General features: G+C 45.0%; 1 protein-coding gene across 1 annotated transcript in view; it reads left to right on the forward strand.

The window, feature by feature from the left end:
• Positions 1–7,025: 7,025 nt before the first annotated feature.
• MKLN1 (muskelin 1) overlaps positions 7,026–20,845 on the forward strand; it is a 97,707-nt gene continuing 83,887 nt past the window's right edge. Inside the window, exon 1 of the mRNA XM_051615645.1 lies at positions 7,026–7,141. Within this exon, the coding sequence (XP_051471605.1) occupies positions 7,050–7,141 (92 nt within the window). The 5' untranslated portion in view covers positions 7,026–7,049. The remainder of the gene's footprint in view (positions 7,142–20,845) is intronic.

The raw sequence follows: 20,845 nt of genomic DNA on the forward strand, positions 1-20,845 counted from the left end.
TTTACTCTGAAGTCATAGACATAAGCCCTGTCTGTGCAGTCCCAGGCACGTTCTCTGCTTTTGTCTTCATTGGCAGTTTTCTCTCTCCAAAATCCACCCAGCTTTCCTCACAGCTCTTCTGGATCACAAACAGCTCTCTGCTGTCCCTGGCATCCTCTTCCTTTAATCACTTTGCACAAGTCCCCTGCCCTCAGCAGTCTAGTCAATGGGAACAATGAACTTAGGGGAGACTGTGACATTCCCGATTGAAAAACAAGATTGAGTCCTTCACTTCCCACTGTGCTGCTGACAGCAATACCACTTAGCACTCCTACCCTATGACGCATTTACCCAAACATTAGCTAATTATCCTGCCTGACTCCTTAGAAAGTAGGCAATTAAGTATTTAGCTCCGTTCTCCAAATGGGGAAAACCTGGCACAAAAGGAGGTTAAATGGGTAAAGGCTAATCCTGCCGCTGTAGGGTGGAGAGCATTCCTGCTGGTTGGAGGAGCAATGTTGAGTACAGGGCTTGTCTTACCCACCTCAGGTGTCTGCACTAAAGCTGAGGTTTAGAGTTGGGAACGTCAGGGCTATTCAGCCTGGAGAAGAGAAGGCTTTGGGGAGACCTTCCAATACCTAAAAGGAGCTTACATGAAAGATGGGGAGAAACTTTTCACCAGAGAGGGCAGTGATAGGACAAAGGGTAATGGTTTTAAACCGAAAGAGGGTAGATTTAGCTTAGACATCAGGAAGAAATTCTTCATCATGAGGGTAGTAAGGTGCTGGAATAGGTTGCCCAGAGAGGTTGTGGCTGCCCCCTTCCTGAAGGTGTTTAAGGTTGGATGAGGCTTGTGCAGCCCGGTCTGGTGGGAGGTGTCCCTGCTCATGGCCGGGAGGCTGGAACCTGATGATCTTTAAGGTCCCTTCCAACCTTAACTGTTCTGATTCTATGATTCTTCTAGAGTAGGCATAAAAGACCAACACCTTAGGAGAGTGATTCATCCTCACCCAAGACGTGTTCCATTGAGCTGGGCTGAATCAGCCTCTAGAATGAGCACCCAAGGAGTCCACCTTCTCCGTATTTCCAAAGGGAAAGGGAGAACCTGGGAAGGTGAAGATGCCCCAAGCACACAGTGTGAGTCACCCCCAAACCACAGACAGCAGTGTTGCCAGGATCAGTGCTCGAGAGCTCCTGGATCCTGGGAAATGTTTTGCTGGCATCAGTTAAGCCACCTTTGATGTCCATCTTGGAGCACTGCAACAGAAAGCAGGCCGCAAGCTCCATCCTTCCTACTACCAATTTGGTGACCAGGGCTCCATTGCAACCACTAACATGGGCTGTCTTTGGAAGAAGCAAATGTTGAAATCAACTATTCTTAATACAGAGAGAAAGTGTTTAGCAGAAAGGTCTTTAAAATAAAGCAACAGAAGGAGTCCTAATGTAATAACAAGAGCTCTAGCCATTGTGACTAAGTACTCCATAAAATGTGTAATTATGGCACTATAGCAACTGTTGAATTCCAAGGCACAGTTTCCATCTAAAACACAGGACAGAGCATCCTCTTTGGGTGACTCAGAGAAATAATCACAACACTCAAATGCTCCACGTAGAAAAGGGAGAAGCACTGACCTGCAGCGTGCCACGTGTGCCTGGCATGCCAGTGCCATCCCGTGGGAGCAGCCCTGCCCAGGATGAGCCCACCTGCCTGGGGGTTGGGGGGGGGAAGAGCTGAGCAAATATTTTTAGCCTGTGGCCCAGCTGTGAGCATCTCTTTTTGCTTCCTACGAGCAGTCGCTGAATCGTGGAGCGGAGACGAGTGCGGGGGCACATCACACTGGTGGGCCTGGAGAGGGTGGCATGGAGATGACATCGGAAAGACACGTTTTCTGGAAGCATGTAGGGCTCAAGTACGGTTTGTGCCATCATTCCCATCTCAGAAGCTCCTCCTGCCCTTGGGTGCCCTGTTTCAGTTCAGACAGGGCCACGCGTGGAAGGGTACTGAGGAGATCTTCTTTCCTCAGCATGGCTTGGAGCCACTTGCATCCCTTAAAAAGGCATCTTCTGACTCGGATACACTCTCCTCCATTGTCTGGGGCATGTTGTTTTGCAGCTGGAGACTGGTGAATGAAGCTGAGTTAGTGACCTTGATTAGAAAAAAAACAAAAAATGCACACTTGTGCTTTGTAAAAGAAGCCTTTAAAAGCTGTTTTTTATGCAGAGAATTATGCCAATGTGCTTACGGAGGCGCTGGTATTTCAGACCTCTCTCAATCTTCTGGATTGCCAGTGAGCTCTTTCACTGATTTAGGCCTTTTAACCAAAGGACAGATGCTGCAAGAGGTGGTGAAGAGGACTCAAGCAGGTATTTAAGTGCATGGCCTCGGAGCAGATGTTTGGATCAGGGCCCAGATCAGGAGAGGTATTTTATTACATTGAAGGAGGTATTGTTTGACATGTTGTAAGGAGGCACAGATGAACCCTCTCCCCAAATGTAGAAAAATGAAATAACCTGTCCTCAACGCCTGCTCTTACCCCTTTTCAGTGTGAAAATGGATCGAGGCCCTGCGGAAAACGGGGCTCAATCACCTTGGCCACTTTTTTTTTTTCCCATTGTGTCATCAAAACAAGAGATGACGATGAGTAAGGCCACTTTAGGGAGTTTTTTTGGATTTGCCCCAGGTCCCACTCCAGCTTTGCCCACAGGTTTCAGGTAATTTTCTGTGAAGGAACCATGAGAGGGAGCATATGTTTGACGTGGAAAGATGCTCTCCAGCCACTTGTCCAGGGCAGACAGGTGCGTTTATTCCCCCCACACCAGGTACCAAGTTAAAATGAAGCCCTGGCTTTGCAGAGGGAGCTCAGTTAGGTGAGCAAGCATTGCCAAAATCTGGTAGGACAATAGCCTGTCAGTCCAGCACTCTGCTTCCACTCGGAAAACAATAGGAGTTTACACAACTGCAGCCCACTTGAGGTTTTCGCCTTACTTCACGGCTGAGCAATGAGACCCCAAATGTTACGGCTCTGCCTAATGTCCTTGGCTCTGTCCTGCTTTGGAAGGAAACATGCTGTGGCCTGAGCTGCCAATGCTATTTCCTCTCTCTTGTCTTTAAAGGTCTTTTTTTCCAACAGCTGATGGGCTGTGCAGCTCCAGGGAGTATGTGAGATCCGGCTGGCCCACGATCTAGCTGGTATGGCCGCCTGCCATGTTGTTGTTTGTATTGCTTTCATTTTTCTGGCGTTACTTGGCTCCTCCACGCAACTTGTTTTCATCCTGAACTATGTGCTCATTACACATCCAAACACCCACGCAGGTTTTGCATGAGGAAACTCGAAACACACGAGCAGAAGAGGAGCGAGTTGGTGACGGGGAGGGGGGGTGGGATGAGATATTTGTCTCGAGGCAGACACAAACAATTGTCAACCCCCCCGAGCTGCCTGTGGTTGGATTTCAAACTTACTGATGACAAGCATGAAAACACCGTGCGCCCATCCTCCCGGCAAAGAGATGCAGGGGACATCTCTTGTGGTCACCCTGGCCTCTCCCAGCAACTCCAGCTACTGTCCAAGGCACTCATCCAGGGACCTCCTGGCTCTTTGGCAGGCTGTGCCCTCAATGTCAAAGGGACCTATTTCTGCTTCTCGGAAAGCTCTCGCTTCCCCTCTGCGGCCCCATCTTCACAAAGCAGCCAGCCACAGGCAGCATGGATCTACCCAGCTAGCTCAGGTCCAGGAGGCACCAGGTTGTGCTGGATGGTTTCAGTAAAGGTCCCAAGTAAGGAAGTCAGAAATAGGATTGCTCTGCATGGCGTTTGCTTCATAACTGCTCTCTTTGGGGTTTCTTCCCCAAAGTAGCAGGTCTGAGTTGCTGCTGGAGGCAGCATGGGGCAGCATCAGTCCCATTGGGCCCCCCAGGTTGTATGGAACTGGTGTTGCACTAGTGCAGCAAACACAGCACTGCCCTGGACTAGCACAGCAGGGTTCAGACACTCATGCTTTCCAAGTCTCTCCCATTTTTAAGGCCCCACCACCCCTGCAGTTGAGCTTCAGCAGCCGCCCTGATGGGGATGCAGAGAGCTCAGCTGGAGGCTGGCAGGCTGTTCAAACCTGCAGCACACTGCTCCCCTGCACATCATGCTCCTCCACACTCTGCTTGGTCCTCTCAGACTGTGGAAAAAACCCTGTCCCAGTGACTGCCAGTAATTGCACAGCACTGGGGAGGCTGAGCCTGAGGAACCACGGGACTCAGTTTGCAGCTCAGGATAGCTCTGCTTCCTCACCACCTTCCCTGCTGCCTGTGCAGCAGGGATGAATATCTGATGAATACAGATTTTCCAGGGCTGTCACTACTGTGTATTTCACCAGCATTCACTTCACTTGGAGTCCAAAGTGTGCTAAAAATAAGCTGGCTTGGCATCCTGGTCTTGATTCAAGTGGTAACAAGACACTGGGGCAGAGAAACTCCTGGGGTGTTTTCCATAGTGCAGTGGCAAGCAGGGGGCTGCTGGCTTTCCCTCCTCATCCTCCTCCTCTCTACTGCAGAGGTGTCACCCACTGCTTTTTTGCCATCCACTTTTCATCAGATTTCATATTTGAAGGTCACAGGTTTTACATGGCATTGCTCCTTGCGGGCTGCTTGTTAGTGAAGCTCCAAACGCTGAGGTAGCGTCTCTTCCTCTGGGCTTGGGAGCGTATTATTAGTGAGATCCTTAGTAAACTATTTCTTTTAATAATCCTGTGGTAATTTGGGCAGAGGGGATGCCCACAGGCAGAAGTTTGAATAAATGACTTTGTAAAAGCCAAAGGAAGGCCAGGAACTTCAAAAACCTTCACTAGTGGAGGGAGGTGTGGATGTTTGTGCCTCACGCACAGACTTTGCTGCACTGCTGCGGAGCCGCCTGGCTTTGATACCAGTGAAAATGCTGCAAATCCTCCTCCTGGGAAGGCATCCTGAGATGAAGCACTTGTTTCCCCCCCTCTTTCCTTTTGAAATACCCAGTTGATGTTGAGTCTTCAAGGCCGCTGAACGAGTTTTTCATCCGCAGGCAGATTTTGCTGTTGCATCCTCAACTCGCTTTCCTAAAAGAAAGGGGAAAAAAACATCACAAATCTTTGCATTAATTTAATCTAGCCTGGCATTTTCTGTCCTGCCTGGTAATATCTCTCCAATCTGTCATTTCCAGACAGCTGTTGTTTTCGTTTGTTTGGGTTTTTTTTGTTTGTGTTTGTTTGTTTGTTTTTTTCTCCTGGTTTTGAAATACCTCCTCTGCTTCCTCATGCGGCCCAGAGCTGCCCCAGGGATGTCCCAAGCCTCCTTGCTTTGGTAGGGGCTCTGGGTGAAACCACCTCCCTTCTCCAGGAAAAACCCTGCAACAACCTCAGAAAGAGAAACCTGTCAAAGAATATTCAACTTACATACTAGTGTTTGGGGTTTCAGAGCCAGTGTCAGAGCCATGAAGTGAGCCAAAGCGCCGGAAAACAACGTGGCGCAGATCTGGAGATCCCAACAGGAGCTTCCCTCCAAACTGAGCATGGCACTGCAGACCCAGAGAGGAACCAGAGCTGAATTATTCAGCAGCACCAACTGCAAAGGAGGAAATGGTTAAATACAACTTATTCCCTAGAATCCACAGCAAAAGGGAAAAAAAAGGTATTACATATGACAGCACGCAGGACATGGGAAACCACTTGGGTTCCTTCCTGCAGCCCAGACCTCCAGGTTGCCTCTCCATGAAGCATGGAGACAACCTGTTGTACAGACTAAAAAAATGACTGAATGAAAAAACCCCCGATTAATTCTGGTACCCAGGGCTCAATTTGCAATTGGTTTCAAAAGGGACTGTTGTTTAAATGCTAAATCTGGACACTACTCAATCATTCATGTTTTCATTTTACTCACTATTTAGTCTTATTCATCTATGTATTGTTATTCATGGTGACATTAATAGTTTTAACTCCTTCTTGGGAAAACAAAAACAAAACAACAACTCAGCATTTAGAAACTGGCAGAAGTGTCAAAACAAGCTTAGTGGGAAGTGTAAGAATACATGGTCAAATACTTAGTTGATAAAATGGAGCAAGAGAGGGTAAGTGGGCTACACAACACAAGGACCTGGCGTGGGATCAAATCCCACTGGGTTTTCCTAGATCCCTTTCCCAAGTACCCATCTGCAGACAGGGCTGTGGGGCAGGGAAGGGAGATGCCCCCTTTGGAGGTCCCCCAAGGCACCTCCCTTACCTCCACAGCAGCTCCATGGGGCGTTCCCCTCAGACCCACAGCCACCTCGGCCCCATGGGGACATCCCCCTGAGACCCTCAGCAGCGCCATGAGGACATCTCCCTGAGACCCTCACGCCCCCCCCCCCCCGAGCCCCTCAGGACACCCCCTGAGCCCCTCAGCAACCCTCAGGACATCCCCCTGATCCTCACAGCAACCCATCGGACATCCCCCTGAGTCCCTCAGCAACCCCATGAGGACATCCCCCTCATCCCCTCAGCAACCCCACAGAACATTTCCCTGAGCCCCACAGCAACCCCACGGGACCTCTCCCTGATCCCCTCAGCAACCCTCAGGACACCCCCCTGAGCCCCTCAGCAACCCCACAGGACATCTCCCTGAGACCCTCGGGACATCCCCCTGAGCTCCTCAGCAGCCCCACAGGACATCTCCCTGAGACCCTCGGGACATCCCCCTGAGCTCCTCAGCAGCCACACAGGACATCTCCCAGAGACCCTCAGGACACCCACCCCCCTGAGCTCCTCAGCAACCCATGGGACACCCCCCTAATCCCCTCAGCAACCCATGGGGACATCTCCCTGAGACCCTCAGGACACCCCCCTGATCCCCTCAGCAGCCCCAGGGCGCACTCTTCCCCCAGCTGGAGGGGCTGTGACCCCCTGACATCCCCCCACCTCGTACCGGAGCTCCACGGGCCCCTCACACCGCCCGGACCCCCCCCCTCAGGCCGCTGCCCCCCCCAGGCCGCCCCCCGCCCGCGCGGCCCCTTTAAGGAGGCGGCCCCGCCCCCCGCGGTCGCTGCCGGGGCCGCGGCTGCCGCTGCTGACAACAAGATGGCGGCGGCGGGGCCGGCGGGCCCCGAGAGTCGGGTGCTGGGGTACACCCTGCACCGCTGGAGCAGCTTCTCTTCCACCTACCTGCCCGAGTAAGTCCCGGACTCGCTTCCTGACCGGGGCTCCGGCTTCGGCTACGCGTCGCCCCGCGCCGCGGCGGGCTGTGAGGCCTACCCCGGGCCTTTGCCCGGGGCCTGCGCGGGGAGGCCTCGGCGCGGCGGTGACTGCGGCTCCGGGGGGAGCGCGGGGGGGTGCCGGCCCGGGCACTGCCGGTTGAGGGGGCTGGGGAGGCCCGGGCTGGGCTGAGTCCCGGCTTGGTGAGGGGTTGGTGAGGGGAGGCCGCACCAGAAGTCTGGGGGGGGGGGGGGGGGGGGGGAGCGGCGGCTACGACTATGGGTGCAGGAGGAGGTGGTGAGCGGGGTTTTGGGGGGGCTGTGTGTGTGGGAGGGTGGTCAGGAGGGTTTGGGGGGGCTGTGTTTGTGGGAGGGTGGTCAGGAGGGTTTAGGGGGGCTGTGTGTGTGGGAGGGTGTGTACAGCGGGGTTTGGGGGGGCTGTGTGTGTGGGAGGGTGTGTACAGCGGGGTTTGGGGGGGCTGTGTGTGTGGGAGGGTGTGTACAGCGGGGTTTGGGGGGGCTGTGTGTGTGAGAGGGTGGTCAGCAGGTTTTGGGGGGGCTGTGCGTGTGGGAGGGTGGTCAGGAGGGTTTGGGGGGGCTGTGCGTGGGGGAGGGTGGTCAGGAGGGTTTGGGGGGGCTGTGTGTGTGGGAGGGTGGTCAGGAGGGTTTTGGGGGGGCTGTGTGTGTGGGAGGGTGATCAGGAGGGTTTGGGGGGGCTGTGTGTGTGGGAGGGTGGTCAGGAGGGTTTTGGGGGGGCTGTGTGTGTGGGAGGGTGATCAGGAGGGTTTGGGGGGGGCTGTGTGTGTGGGAGGGTGGTCAGGAGGGTTTGGGGGGGCTGTGTGTGTGGGAGGGTGGTCAGGAGGGTTTTGGGGGGGGCTGTGTGTGTGGGAGGGTGATCAGGAGGGTTTGGGGGGGCTGTGTGTGTGGGAGGGTGGTCAGGAGGGTTTTGGGGGGGCTGTGTGTGTGGGAGGGTGATCAGGAGGGTTTGGGGGGGCTGTGTGTGTGGGAGGGTGATCAGGAGGGTTTGGGGGGGCTGTGTGTGTGGGAGGGTGGTCAGGAGGGTTTGGGGGGGCTGTGTTTGTAGGAGGGTGGTCAGCAGAACTGGGGGGCCTCTGTGTGTGTGGGAGGGTGGTTGGTAGGATATGGGTATTTGATGTATTTGCAAGAGAGAGGGTCTGTCCAGCAGGATTTGGGGGAGTCAGCGTGTGTGGGAGCGGGTGGTCAGCAGGGCTTTGTGGCTCTGAGGAGGGGAAGGGCTGGTCAGCGGGGATTTGGGAGCTGTGTGCGGGAGCAGAGCTGGACGGAAGGTTTTTGCGGGGAGGGGGGCTGTGTGTACGAGAGAGGATGGTCAGGAGGATTTAGGGAGCTTTTGAGGGGAGAGGATGGTCCGCAGGGTTGGGTGGCCCTGTGTGTGGAGGAAGGGGTGGTCAGTAGTTTTGGAGGGCTGTATGTGGGGGAGGGTCTGTACAGCAGGTTTCTTTGGGGGGACTGTGTGCATGGGAGGGGGTGGTCAGGAGGGTTTGGGGGGCCGTGTATAGGGGAGAGTCTGTAGAGCAGGATTTTGAGCGGGCTGTGTGTGGCAGTAGGGCTGGGCAGCAGGATTTAGAGGGCTGCAGGGTGGAGGGGGTGATCTGCAGGGCTGGGGGGTGGAGGGGGTGATCTACAGGACTGGGAGGGTGTTTGGAGAGGGAGTTGAGCACCAGCACTGTGGGGGCTGGAGGAGTGGTTGATGAACAGATTTGGGGAGTGATTTGTGTGGGGTGACCAGGTATGGGCAAGGGGGAGATGCATGCAAGGAGGAGAAGCTGGCCCTAGATTTTGGGGGAAAATAGGCACGTTCTGTGGGAGAGGCTGTTCAGCAGGTGAAGTAAGGACAAGTGTAAGTAAACTTTAACCCCAGGGTATTTTCTGGCAGCTGGCCGTCCTGCCCTTGATCTCTTGAACTCTGAAGGCTCACTGGGTTGCCCTCACCTCTTGTGTGTGGCTTTGGAACTTGGGGTTTAGTAAAAGGAAAATATACAAATGTGGACTTATCCTGAACGGGAGACTTGGCTGTGTGGCAGTCCAGCTACAGCTTGTTACATTCCTCTAGTTGCTGAATGTAAATTTTGGAGTGACTATCATGTGCTCTAGGTGTGCTATTGTTGATTCACCTTTTCTATAAGTTAGATTCAATGTCGGAGGTTGGGAGAATCCTTAGGAGTACGGAGCTTGGACACCTTAGTCATTGCCAGCTTTAAGTCCCTGTCTGATAACTGATTGTGCTGAATCTAATATCCTTTGACTGAAGAAGCTTCAAGTCATCCCCTATCAAAAAGTAACAGGATTGCCTTATTTGTTAATAATTAACATAATGATTTATCTCCACTTTCCAAATTGAAGCAAAAATTTAAAAAATGTTTTTCTTACCAAACTCCTAGTTGTCATATCTCCCTGTACATTTGCTTTGTTAGGCATTAAAAATAACTGGATTATTTTCTAGTTTATCATCTTTGGTAATAATTGAGTAATCCTTTTACCTTTTAGTTAAAAGGGCTTGACTTTAACGTGTATTTTTCAGGTCTGTGATCATGCTTGTAGTTATTTTTACCAGCATTTCTGGTTTTGAACATCGTATTAAAGTGTTGGTCCCTAAATAGAAGGGTGACAGTCCATCATTCCTTTCACTGATGAGACATTAAAAGATGATACCATCGTTCTTCTAGATATTTCTTTTCAGGGCTCCTATTAGTTCATTTTGTTATGGACTTGTGTCAGGAATGAATTTTAATGTGGTACCTGCAGTGCTGCCCATAGTCCTTAGTGTCATTGCCTTTTGTGATAAAACTTCCTTTCCTGTAGTAGGGCTGCTGTTTTACAAACGCATGACCTTGCATTTGATTGCTTTTTAAGATGTTGTTTAATGTGCTTATCATCAGTAAAAACAATTTAAATGGCTCTTAAGCAGTGTTCAATAATCCCAGCAATGGGTTTATTCTCTGGCATGCTGACCTTGTTCCAAGGGGTGCTGTTCCTAATGGTTGTGTGCTGATTTCTGTGAAAGTGTTGGTTAACTTTTGAGCCCCATCTTCTGGGAAAGAGTTGAAGTGGAAAGGGGAGGTTTTCCCCTGTGATTTAAGGTCAGATTTTTGAAAACAGAAAATGTATAAAGAAACATATGGGGTGAGGGGCCCGGGGGGGATGAAGATGGAAAACTTGTAAACTGCTGGGAAAGGAACAAAACATACTGAGGGATGAATGTGGTAACAGAGCTAAAAGTTTTCTTGGTATTTAATATGTGGAAAGAATGATGCTTTTCTGCAGTGATATTGGGAATTCTGGTTTTTATTGTAGTTTAAATAACTTTGCTAGTATAACTGGGAAGAAACCACTTTAACCTTGAAGTAGAAGGGGAGCTCTCCCATGATGTATGTAGGGATACACTACTTAATAATGTAGCTTGTTGGGAGCTGTGGTATTGCAAGCAAAGCGCTTGCAGAAAAAGAACAAAATAGATTACACTTGTTCTGTGTCAGCTAAGTATGATTTAAGCACACGTTTAAAGTAGTTGTATGGTTTTAAATGTAAAACAAAGCTATGAAATATAAAACTTTCATCACCACTTTCCAGGGAAAAGGTTAGGTTAGATGTATAGTAACTTGAGTTGCATCTGCTTGTGTGATGCTGAACCAATAACTGAAACTTTTCAGAATACTGAAATCCTCTGATAACTGCTTTTTAATGTAAAAAAAAAAAAATGTTTTTCAAAGACCTTTCTGGTTTAGGATCAGTCATCCATTGAAAAGCACCAGTTTCCTTTCAATGACAGAGAATTTTCTTTTGGTGAATGCCAGCTTCTTTCCTGTTGTGTTCAGTGGTGGTACTAGGGGCTTAGCGTGTGATCCAGTTTCTGGCTGTTTTTCCAAGGCTGCAGCTATCTGCACGTTTGCAAGGACCTTTCCAAACTTTAAATGCAGATTGTCTTTCTCAAGTCTGCCAAAGAATAGTTCCACTGTTTTTCAAACAGCTGGAGTTGTCCTCTATTGACTTGTAGCTACCAGCAGGAAGACTGACTTGGATATTTATTTTAAAAACTCTGTGGGTAGAAGTGAAAGAAGTTGGTCTAGTAGTGGTGTCTAGTTTGGTCTGTGTTGGAGGGGAGGTTGTGCCTTTGGAAAGAAAATTATTCCAGAGGAAATTTTTTCTTGAAACATCTTGTGTTTCCAGAGACAGTCTGCCTGTGCAGAGGCAACAGTGCATTGAGAGGCTTCAGCTTGTCCAACTTGGAAAGTATTCGACTCAGCAAGTTAACCGAGACTTCTCTATCAGATCCCTTCTTCGCCTCTCCGTGCTTCCTCCCCTAAGGAGTAGAGGCACGTGGGAGGCTGCTCCCTCATGTTCCACAAGTGACCATTCTAGGGATTTCCCTACTATCAGTCTCTTCACATGAGCTACACAAAATGAGTACTGGTGTATTTTGACATAGGCTGGGAGATGTGGACTTTATTCCCCTCTCTCCTCTGGCCTTCTGCAGAAGGGGATTAGCTCAGTCACTTATTTTTTTGGACAAAGAGGGAGTAGGGAGTAAACAGTTTATACAAAGTAATGTAACCTTTGTTCAAACTTGGGTGTTTTTTTGGTAAGAAAGGGAACTAAAAGCTATTGCTCTGCATTCTGAGAGAAGCACTTCATACCCTGATTTTTTAATAGCCTGTTTTTGTACCTGTACCAGTTTGAACTGCCTGCTGAGGTGAATAAAAGGTGAAGTACTGTGCTCTGTGCGATGGCAGTCGTGTACCCTTTTCTATTGCCAAATGCTAAATTACTGCATCCTAGGACCGTGGTTTCTACTGGTTGTTGTAGCTGGCTAATGCACTCAGGTCCTTCTGTCACTGTTCTGGATGGCTGAAATACCACTTCAGAGGCTAACGAGTTTTTACTGTGTTTTGTGAGTCATGTAGCTTTGTGATGAAGTTGCATCCCATTTCTGTTGCTTGAATCTTCAGGGTCATTCACGTTTTCCTGTATGGTATCTCTGTAGAGGAAGATCAGTATATTTCCTAGATTTGACTTTAGGATTTTTATTGATATTTTGTTCAATTATTTCTTGTGCAAAGCTAGTTATTGAGAATATAAAATGATGTTGCCTTCTTAGCTGATAATTAAATGTCATTAGCAACCTCCTGCTAATTGGTAGTTGCTTTTTCATTGCAATCCATTTCTATCTGTTTCACTGTAGGGTCCAGTTATTTTGGTAATTCCAGCCTTTTTCAGTTTGGTGTTTTAAGTGGTACTGCATCAAGTGCTGAAGGCTGCGTGGTTCTGTTGTCTCTTTCTTGGAAAATACACTGGAACAGAGAGATCTGGCTAATTGTTACAATATACTTTATATGTGTGTGTTTTTGTTGGTTTTCTGTGTTCCCACCAAACAAGGGAAGTAAACAAAGTGAAAAATACTTTGATGGTGAAGTAGGGGTGACTTGTAGCCATTCAAAGGGAGATTGAAATTGTTCTTGCTTTTCAGAAGAGAGGATGACAGTAAGTCCCTGCCCAGTTTAACAATCCATCTCTTGCTGCATTGTGTTTACTCTGAAATAGAGATGTGCTCTCATGTGTTTTCAAATCTAAGGTATTGCAAAGCATTGGCAAGAAGGTACTTGAGAACATGGGTAATAGACCTTTTGGGGTAAAGTTCATAAGGATTAAAAAAAAAAAAAAAGACTGGAAAATAACCTGAATTCCAGCTGCCCTGTTCTCTCAGACTTCTGTAACAGGAAAAAACATGTATTTGTGGCTAGTGAAATGGAATTCTCAGTTTCTTCTACTACCTGGAAAGTGAGGTTTCCAATCTCTACCTTACAGGTTCATAAATCTTGTTGTAGATGCAATCCAGGTCTCGAAGACTCTCATGTTCAAGTTGAGATCAGTCATGGCTAGTGAAAAGGTTTATTTTTTTCTGTTCTGACACTGAGCTCTTTCCTTGGCAAGGTTGCATATACCTTCTGTTGAGGTCTCAGCATTGTAAAGCTACCTAAACCAGACCAAAGGGTTCTTTAGAGCTTTTCTGGCAACGTGGACTGTGCTTGTTGTCTGCATTTTAGAAGTCTTAGTGATACTGCTTATGTCTCATGGTTTCTAAAATAACTTCAGTTATGTAGCAGTGATGACTTTCATTCTAGTAGAACTGTGGCCTTGGGATTTTTTTTTGTGCATATATGCACCAGTGTATTTTTTTAACTTAAATTGACAGCATTTATAGCTTTACTTGAATGTGTTTTAATGTAGCCAATTCACTTCCCTTGTTTTAATTGCTTTGCCTTTAGCTATAGGAAGACAAACAGGCAGACCTTCTGGCTGTAATTACATGCTTGTGATGTCTTTGCAATATTGGTCAATACTTTTTAAATGTACTAAAATGAGCTGGGCACACAAACACTGGCTAATGAAGTGAGTTGGCTGACTTTCTTCCCTTCCAATGAATCCTGTGTATAGAAAAGTTTCAATTCTGCTTCTCATCCTTTTCAGTATCCAGGGGAAAGTGTTTTTCCCCCCCCACTTGTTTGTGAGGATTTTCTGCATGTTTCTAGACAATCTTATGTCCTGACAGGCATTTTCCCCCTTGCTTTCATCGCTTTTGTAGCCCAGGATTTTTCTCTGAAAGCTAAAACTCAATGCTTAAAAATCACGGTATTTCTGTAGAAAATAAAATTGCCTGCAGATTGAATATATAAGTGCTTCTGTGCTGTCAGATGAGGTGAAGTAGTGAGAAAGAAAAAGGTCAGAGAGTTGGAGGGAGTGAAAAAATCACAAAAGTATGAAGTTGCTCATTCCCAGCTTTGACATTGGAAGTCTGGTAGTTCTTACTTCCCAGGTAAAAGCACAAATGCTGTAGCATGAGAAGAAATTTCTTTAAGCTCCAGTTAGAATACAGCCATTTTTTAGGAGATGAGACAGAGTTTTATTCACTGGTAGAAGGATGAAGGTGAAATGCTAATTGCTGTAGTTCCCTGGTGTGACTAACCTGGCAGAACCTGTATTACTCCAATGTTCAACCTTTTCTGCGACGGCATTTTTGGGGGACATTAAGAATGTAAAATTTTCATAGGAGGTGTTAACATCATCAGATTATGGCTCATTTGTTCTGCATGTGGCTTTATACTCTGCAAGTTTAATAAAGGGTTTTCTAGCTCCTGATTATTAATTACTTGCCTAAAGACTAAAACACTACTTTTAACAGAGCACGGTTTCCTTGGGATAACTTGTTATTGCTGAGACAGCATTCAGGCTTTAATTTTTGTTCATAGTGAAGGATATAGTTTTTTTTCTGCACATTCATCTTTTTTAGGAGCTCGCTGTTAGAATGCATAGTTGGGTTTATTGCCACTATTGATTTTATTATGTGATCATGATTTTTCTGTTTGAGGCTAAGTGGTTTGTGCAGCACTGCTTCAGTCAGTTTTCTAGATGTCAACATTTTCCAAACTTCCAAAGCAAGGCAGTGCTTGACTGGCTTTAACTGCATGTTAATATGAACTTCGAAAATTTAATGTAGTTTTCTTTTATTTTTGACTGCAGCCTGTTGAATTTTATAGGAACAGTGGACTGTAAGTTCAACTGAGTCTGAATTAAATAATGTATGAGTTGCTGGAAGGGTAGGAGGGAAGGCCGAAGATAGAGTGGTTTGTTGCCTTAGGTAGTTGCTATTTTAGTCATGACTTGAAACTCAGTATGCATAATCTTTGAGAAATTATTTCCTGGATCAATTTAAATCAAGGAGCACAACCATATATTTAAGTTGAGGATAACAGCCTGCATGTCTGAATTTAAACTGCAAAAGCAAACTGTTTATTAGCACTTGCTCCTTCTCTGGTGTGTTCTGCAGTTGCTGGAAAGTGATATCATCTTTATAATGGCTGAGAAGTGAGCACAGGTCATTTTGAGTTTGGCATTTTCCTCAGACTGGGTTCATGGCACTCTGAAGCTATGGGAAAGTGCTTGAAAAACACTGAAACTCCACTGAGGACGTTACCTGTATTTTTCTTGAATGCTTTTCTCTAGGTACATACCTTAAGCAGCATTTGGCTCTTCTGGGAACTATTTAAGTACTAATTTGTTAGTCTATTCTACGTTTGAAAGTTGTGTTAGCAAGAGGTGCTGCTAACACAGTGTTAAAATGGAAGAAAAAAATTTTGGATTAGGTCAGTTGAACTGTGAGCAAGGAATTGCTGAATGAGTTCCCACCCTTCTCTTCCATGATGCTGTGGTATTGCTAGCTTTCACATTTTGTCTTCTAAAAAAACCTGCTTTCTGGTACAGGGTTTTGGAAACTGTCAAATGTGAAAGTAGTATTGACTTAGGAACTGGTGTATTCTTTAGCAGGATTTTTTTTTATTGCTGCTAAATAATGAATTATTCCAGAGCATAGCTCTGAGGACAAATATTTCTGACTTGTAACACAGTTCCCCACATAACCAGTCCTTAATGACAAGTGGATATTTCTTTGCTTTCCCAGGTCAGTATTTTGTTTTCTGGCTTCCCTGAGTAGAGCTGTGTTGCACCGAGAGAGAGGCTTAGTTTTGAAGGGAAAGCTAATACAGTGAAAGTTGTCCCACCTGGAACCAGGAGGCAGTTTTCTGAGAATTTTTTGATGAAAAAGCTCCATATCTGATGGTAGTTTGGGCATGAAGGGGCTTTGATCTGTTTTGTTGAATGTAGTCTGCTTTAAATTGTGCTCCAAGCATCAGTTTTTTGGGTGAACTTTTTGCCAAGTGTGAAGTTACAGTGCTAATGAGCATTAAAAGATGTGTTTATAGCTTACATTAGGAATTTATATCTTTGCATGTAGTCACTTAGTCTGTTTTCATGGATTCCTTTGTTGAGTGGGAATATTACCAATGTTGTGGCATGTAAGAGTATTGTTTCAATGTTGTGAAATCATGGAAGACTTAAATCTACTTCCTGGCCTTTGTAAATTTTTTCCATATGTGTTAGTGAAACAAAAGTCCTCCACCAAGTTTGTGATGCTTCCAAAATGCAGCATAAAGTATTTACAGAGATGTGTTGCTAGACATTGCTTTCCTTTAATTTTCTTGTAGTAGGTCTGTCCATTTCTAAGAAATTTATTTTGGAGATGAGAAGTGAGAGCAATGCAGTACTGAAGTGCACCACACCACTAATATTGTGGAAGTTTTGGGAAGTCTTAAGTTCGGTGGCTTTTCTGGCAGTTGCTGGTGGTAGAAATCCCCGTGGTCACACACTGCCTGAATTATTTTCCCAGCAAGATGTGACATGTTTTTAAAATGAAAACTGAACCTTAATATTAAGTAGTCATGGCTGTTGATGTCTTAAACTCTGGCAAATTTTACTGCAATATTTTATTTATTGGCTACAGGTTCAGTGAGCTGAAGAATCTAATACCTTTGTCTTTTTTCCTTGGATGTTAAAGGGTGGAATTCATGCTGCTTCTGCTGGTCTTTCTATCAAACCAGGGATTTATTTCTATTTGTGGAACCTCCTGGAACCTCGCCAAGGCCAGGCTGCATGCATGGCACGTTGCTCGTGTTAGTACTTTGTGGATCACTTAAAAGGCTGCGTTTCAAATATCCTTGGGGCTTACACATGTACAAATGAACACTGAGTGTGAAAAGAATTGGGAAAATAAATTACTCCAGATAATCTTAGATTTGCTAATATCATTTCACCAAGATGATTAGGTGAAGCAGTCTTGAAAATTGCTGACTTCATCAGCATTTTAAGTTACTTTATTTCCAAAAAGTAGTTAGATTGTAAGTACCTGGAAAAGATTTGTATTAGTGATCTAACAGTTCTTAAATTTAAAAACAAAGAAGTACGGGGAGAGAGCAAACCTTGATAATTTTTAAGCTTAAAGTTTCTGCATCACTTACCAGTTAAATTGTATCCAAACTATAGTCCCTAAATATTAGGGCAATTAGGCTGGTAATAATCTGTGTTGTGAAGTTACTGTTACCAGCGTATGCAAATAAGACTTTATTTTTTCTCCAGTTTGCTTTTCTGCTGTGTTAGTGGTGTTGTTACCAACCTGGAGCTGGGAGCTCTTGCTGCTAAGGATTTGGTGCGATACAGTCAAAAGTTTAATCTGTGATTTAGGGTTGTTGAGTGTCACCAGAATAGAAGTTATTTATCTGATAACCTGGTAAGAATTCATTATACTGCTGCAGTTGTAGTCACTATTGGTAACATTTCATTCCTAGTGTGTCAGGAGGAAACACTGATGAATAGAAAATACCTTGTATAAAGAAGTGTTAACTTCTTAAAATAATTGAAAAACTGGTTTTAATGGAACTGTTTCTAGGCCAGAGCTAAGTGATACCTGTTTTCCTATCCCATATAGTCAGCTGTGCTCTGATAGGTGTATTTCTCTAAGGTGATTTCTAAATTCATCAGGATTTTTTTGTACACTGTACTTGCTTAGCTGTTTTACTTTTGATCCAGTGAATTTATAATATACTGAGTGTTTGTCTGAAACTGCTGCTGAGTACATGGAAGCAAATTGGAGCAGTAAGCTGGTGAATCTCATGACAGTACAGTATATAAAATTGCATAGCTTCATACTTGTTTAACTCAAACTTTTTGTTTTACTATACAAGAAGTCTTCCTGTACTTAGCAGTGGGGTTAAGAATTCCTGTGTTTTAAAAAATGAAAAACCAAAAAACAGCACCAGAACACCAAAAAGACCTGATTTTCTGAAAGTATCTGCATACTGCATAGTAATCATGGATAGTTTACTGTCTTTTAACCAATAAATTTTCATGTCTTTGTGTCCTTATATCAATTTAAGTAAAAACATTTTCACTAGAAAGGGAGAGAAACTCTAAAAAAAATATCTAAAAAGTTTATATTTTTTTTAACTGCCGCTTTTTAGCTTTTTAAACATTGTAGCCGAGTGGTTTGAAGTCAGCATTAGTTTTAGTGAATTTCTGGGAGTTGAAGGAGAAAAAAATTCTCTAGTTCTTTCCAGATCCATGAAATAGGGTTTTTTGGTGGTAGGGCTGGTTTTTTTTTGCTGTTTTTCTTGGTTAATACTGTGTGTGCATTCCAGTGTCTAGGCTGGGCAAGAGTATCTCTGTTAATTCATTGTACTGGCTGGTATGATGGTTCCACATGTTTGAAACAGTTGGCTCACCATGTCTTACAGTCGTCTCTGAAGTGGACTTAGTGGAAATTTTAATCCGTGTATTCTAGTGGCTGTATTCTTGCTAGTCTGTTTTGGGATGGGTGTAGGAAAAAAATGAAAAAATTGTCTCATGGGCAAACCTGAAGGAAGTATTTTGTCCATTTTCAGTCAAGCAGTGTATTTGTAGCACTCCAAATGCATTTTGCAGTGTAATGGTGTGATAACTTGTTGGTTTTCTAGATGAGCTGTGTCTGAGTTCCAAGTCTTCTTGGAGATGCTTGTGCCCTTTTCTGCACAGCTGCTTTCTGAAGAGCAATTGGGATATGCCAAGCAAAGCTGGTGTTTTGGATTTGTTTATTCTTAAGGACTTATTCCTGAAGTCACAGATTTCTTTAATAGCAGCTTCATGAAAATATTTAGGTTAGATGCAAATTAGAGCAACCTTAAACCTAATTTGCAGTATATTCTGCAAAGTCATCTTACTTCTCCCCCTCACCCCCTGAGGCAAATTAAAACTCTTCCTTAGTGATGGTAACGGCCTGAAACCACAGAGCTTTTTGCACAGAGGAGTCTGCTGGTAATACCAAGAGTGGGGACATCTCTAATTCCAGCAGAGATCAGCCAGCAGTTGGTACAAGGGATATGACGATATCTGGGTTGGTAAAAGGAAAAATTATCTACTTCCAGCAGTTGAAACAACAGCGTCTGCATGGGTAATAAAAAGAAACTTCCACTGTGTTCTGCCAAGAGGGCTTTCTACACAAAGCATCCAGAACGATCCACTTCTTATTTAGTGGTGGGAATGTTTACAATAAAGGCTTAGCTTCTAATAGTCACGAAAGAAACTAGATTATGGATTTAAGGCACTCCAATAGTGCCCCTGGACATCTTATCGGTTGTGGTGCCAATAAGATGGCTCCTTATGCTTAGCTTTTAGCGTGGGATGGGATTGCCCACAAAGTAGCTGAGGTACCATCAATTTTTTTTTTTTTTAAGTTGTTACTTGCCAGTGGGAAAGTCGTGTTGGCCATGAACACCTCATCTGGATCCAGCTGCTCATCTTTTTTCTTTTTTTGCTGGCACTAGTAATGAGCTGAATTGGAGAACTGAGCTGACTAAAGAAGTTATTTATGTTAATCTTTATTATAGCTGCTGGTGTAGGGAGGGGGAGGATCAGGCGTGAGTGGGTGGAATGGTCGCTCTTGGCAGTGTTGTAGATTTATGCTAGACTAGATTTTCTATCTACAGTTTATGAGTTGTCTCAAACCACATTTAATGGGTTGCTTTTTTTTTTTTTTTTCACAGGAAAACTTGCGTAAAGCTATTTGGTACTTTTGGTAGCTCAAGGGCTTACAAATACCTTTTTTAATGCCTTGTGAAAATTAAGTGGAAAGTCATCGAGTTAATGGAATTTTCACTTACAAAGTTTCTCAGATATTTATCTAGGTGTCATATCTGAAAAGCTGAGCTCCAGGTACTGTGTAAGAGTTTTGTAATGTCCAGAAAAAGGGCTTTACGTGGAAAAAGGCTTCTGTCATTAAGATATGCATTTGATATTTCCTTACTGTCCCATGACTGCTGGAATGCTTGAATTCCTCCAAGCCCATAAATTTTACAAAACCATTACAGTAAATTGACTTTGTGCATATGGACTTCTGTCTATGTTTGTTTAATCTTAGCAAATTAATAACTCCTGTCTTTTAAAACGTATTTAAACTGCATCAACAATGCTTTCTTTACCTTTTAAGTTTCATTTTAGTCTTCATATTGTGTGAGCAGCCTACCCATTTTCTCTGTCTCTGCAGAGGGATTTTTATCTTGTCTAGCTGTACTGATTAAGGTCGTCTTTGGTTGTGGCAAACTGATCTTTGACCTGGAGAAACAAACAAATCTACTTCTAAAAATACGATCTTTGGGATCTGTCCCAGTTATACCTCTTTGCAGTAGGGCATTATCTGACCATGTTACAGTGCCAATTCCTGCAAATGTTGCTTAATGTATGAAGGGCTTATTGTCTAATGTTTAAACAAATGTAATAGCATAATAAATAAAATTTAGGGTAAATTGTATTCTTGCATGCTAGGATAAAGTTCCCTAAAGGATAAAAGCTGTACAGTGTTATCTGATTTTATCTGCCCTAGTGTCCCTTAAGTATTTACTAAAAGATACATTATCTCATTTAAGTTTAGCAATTCTTTCTCTCTACAGATTTTAAAAGGTATTAAGAAATTTCTAAATATCCTTTTATCTTGCCCTTGGCATGGTATAGGGGGATGCAGGTATGATTCTCCTCCAAACAAGTTTGTTTTGGTTTCTAGTGGTGAGTTAGCTTTGAGAATGGCACCTTTTATTAGAACTGTGTGTCTCATCAGTTCCCAAACTCTTCCCTTTGGTTTGGTTGGTTCATTCTGTCCCTGTTGTAATTAAAGACAGGAGCTATTTTTTCTCTTGGAGTTGAGCTTCTTCACACTGTGGACTTAATGTAGTTGGATGTTTAATTCTGCAGACCAATGGCTTGGCCTTTCTTATTTTATAAGATGTGGTTGGA

Source organism: Apus apus, chromosome 1, assembly GCF_020740795.1.
Source record: "Apus apus isolate bApuApu2 chromosome 1, bApuApu2.pri.cur, whole genome shotgun sequence".
Lineage (NCBI taxonomy): Eukaryota > Metazoa > Chordata > Aves > Apodiformes > Apodidae > Apus > Apus apus.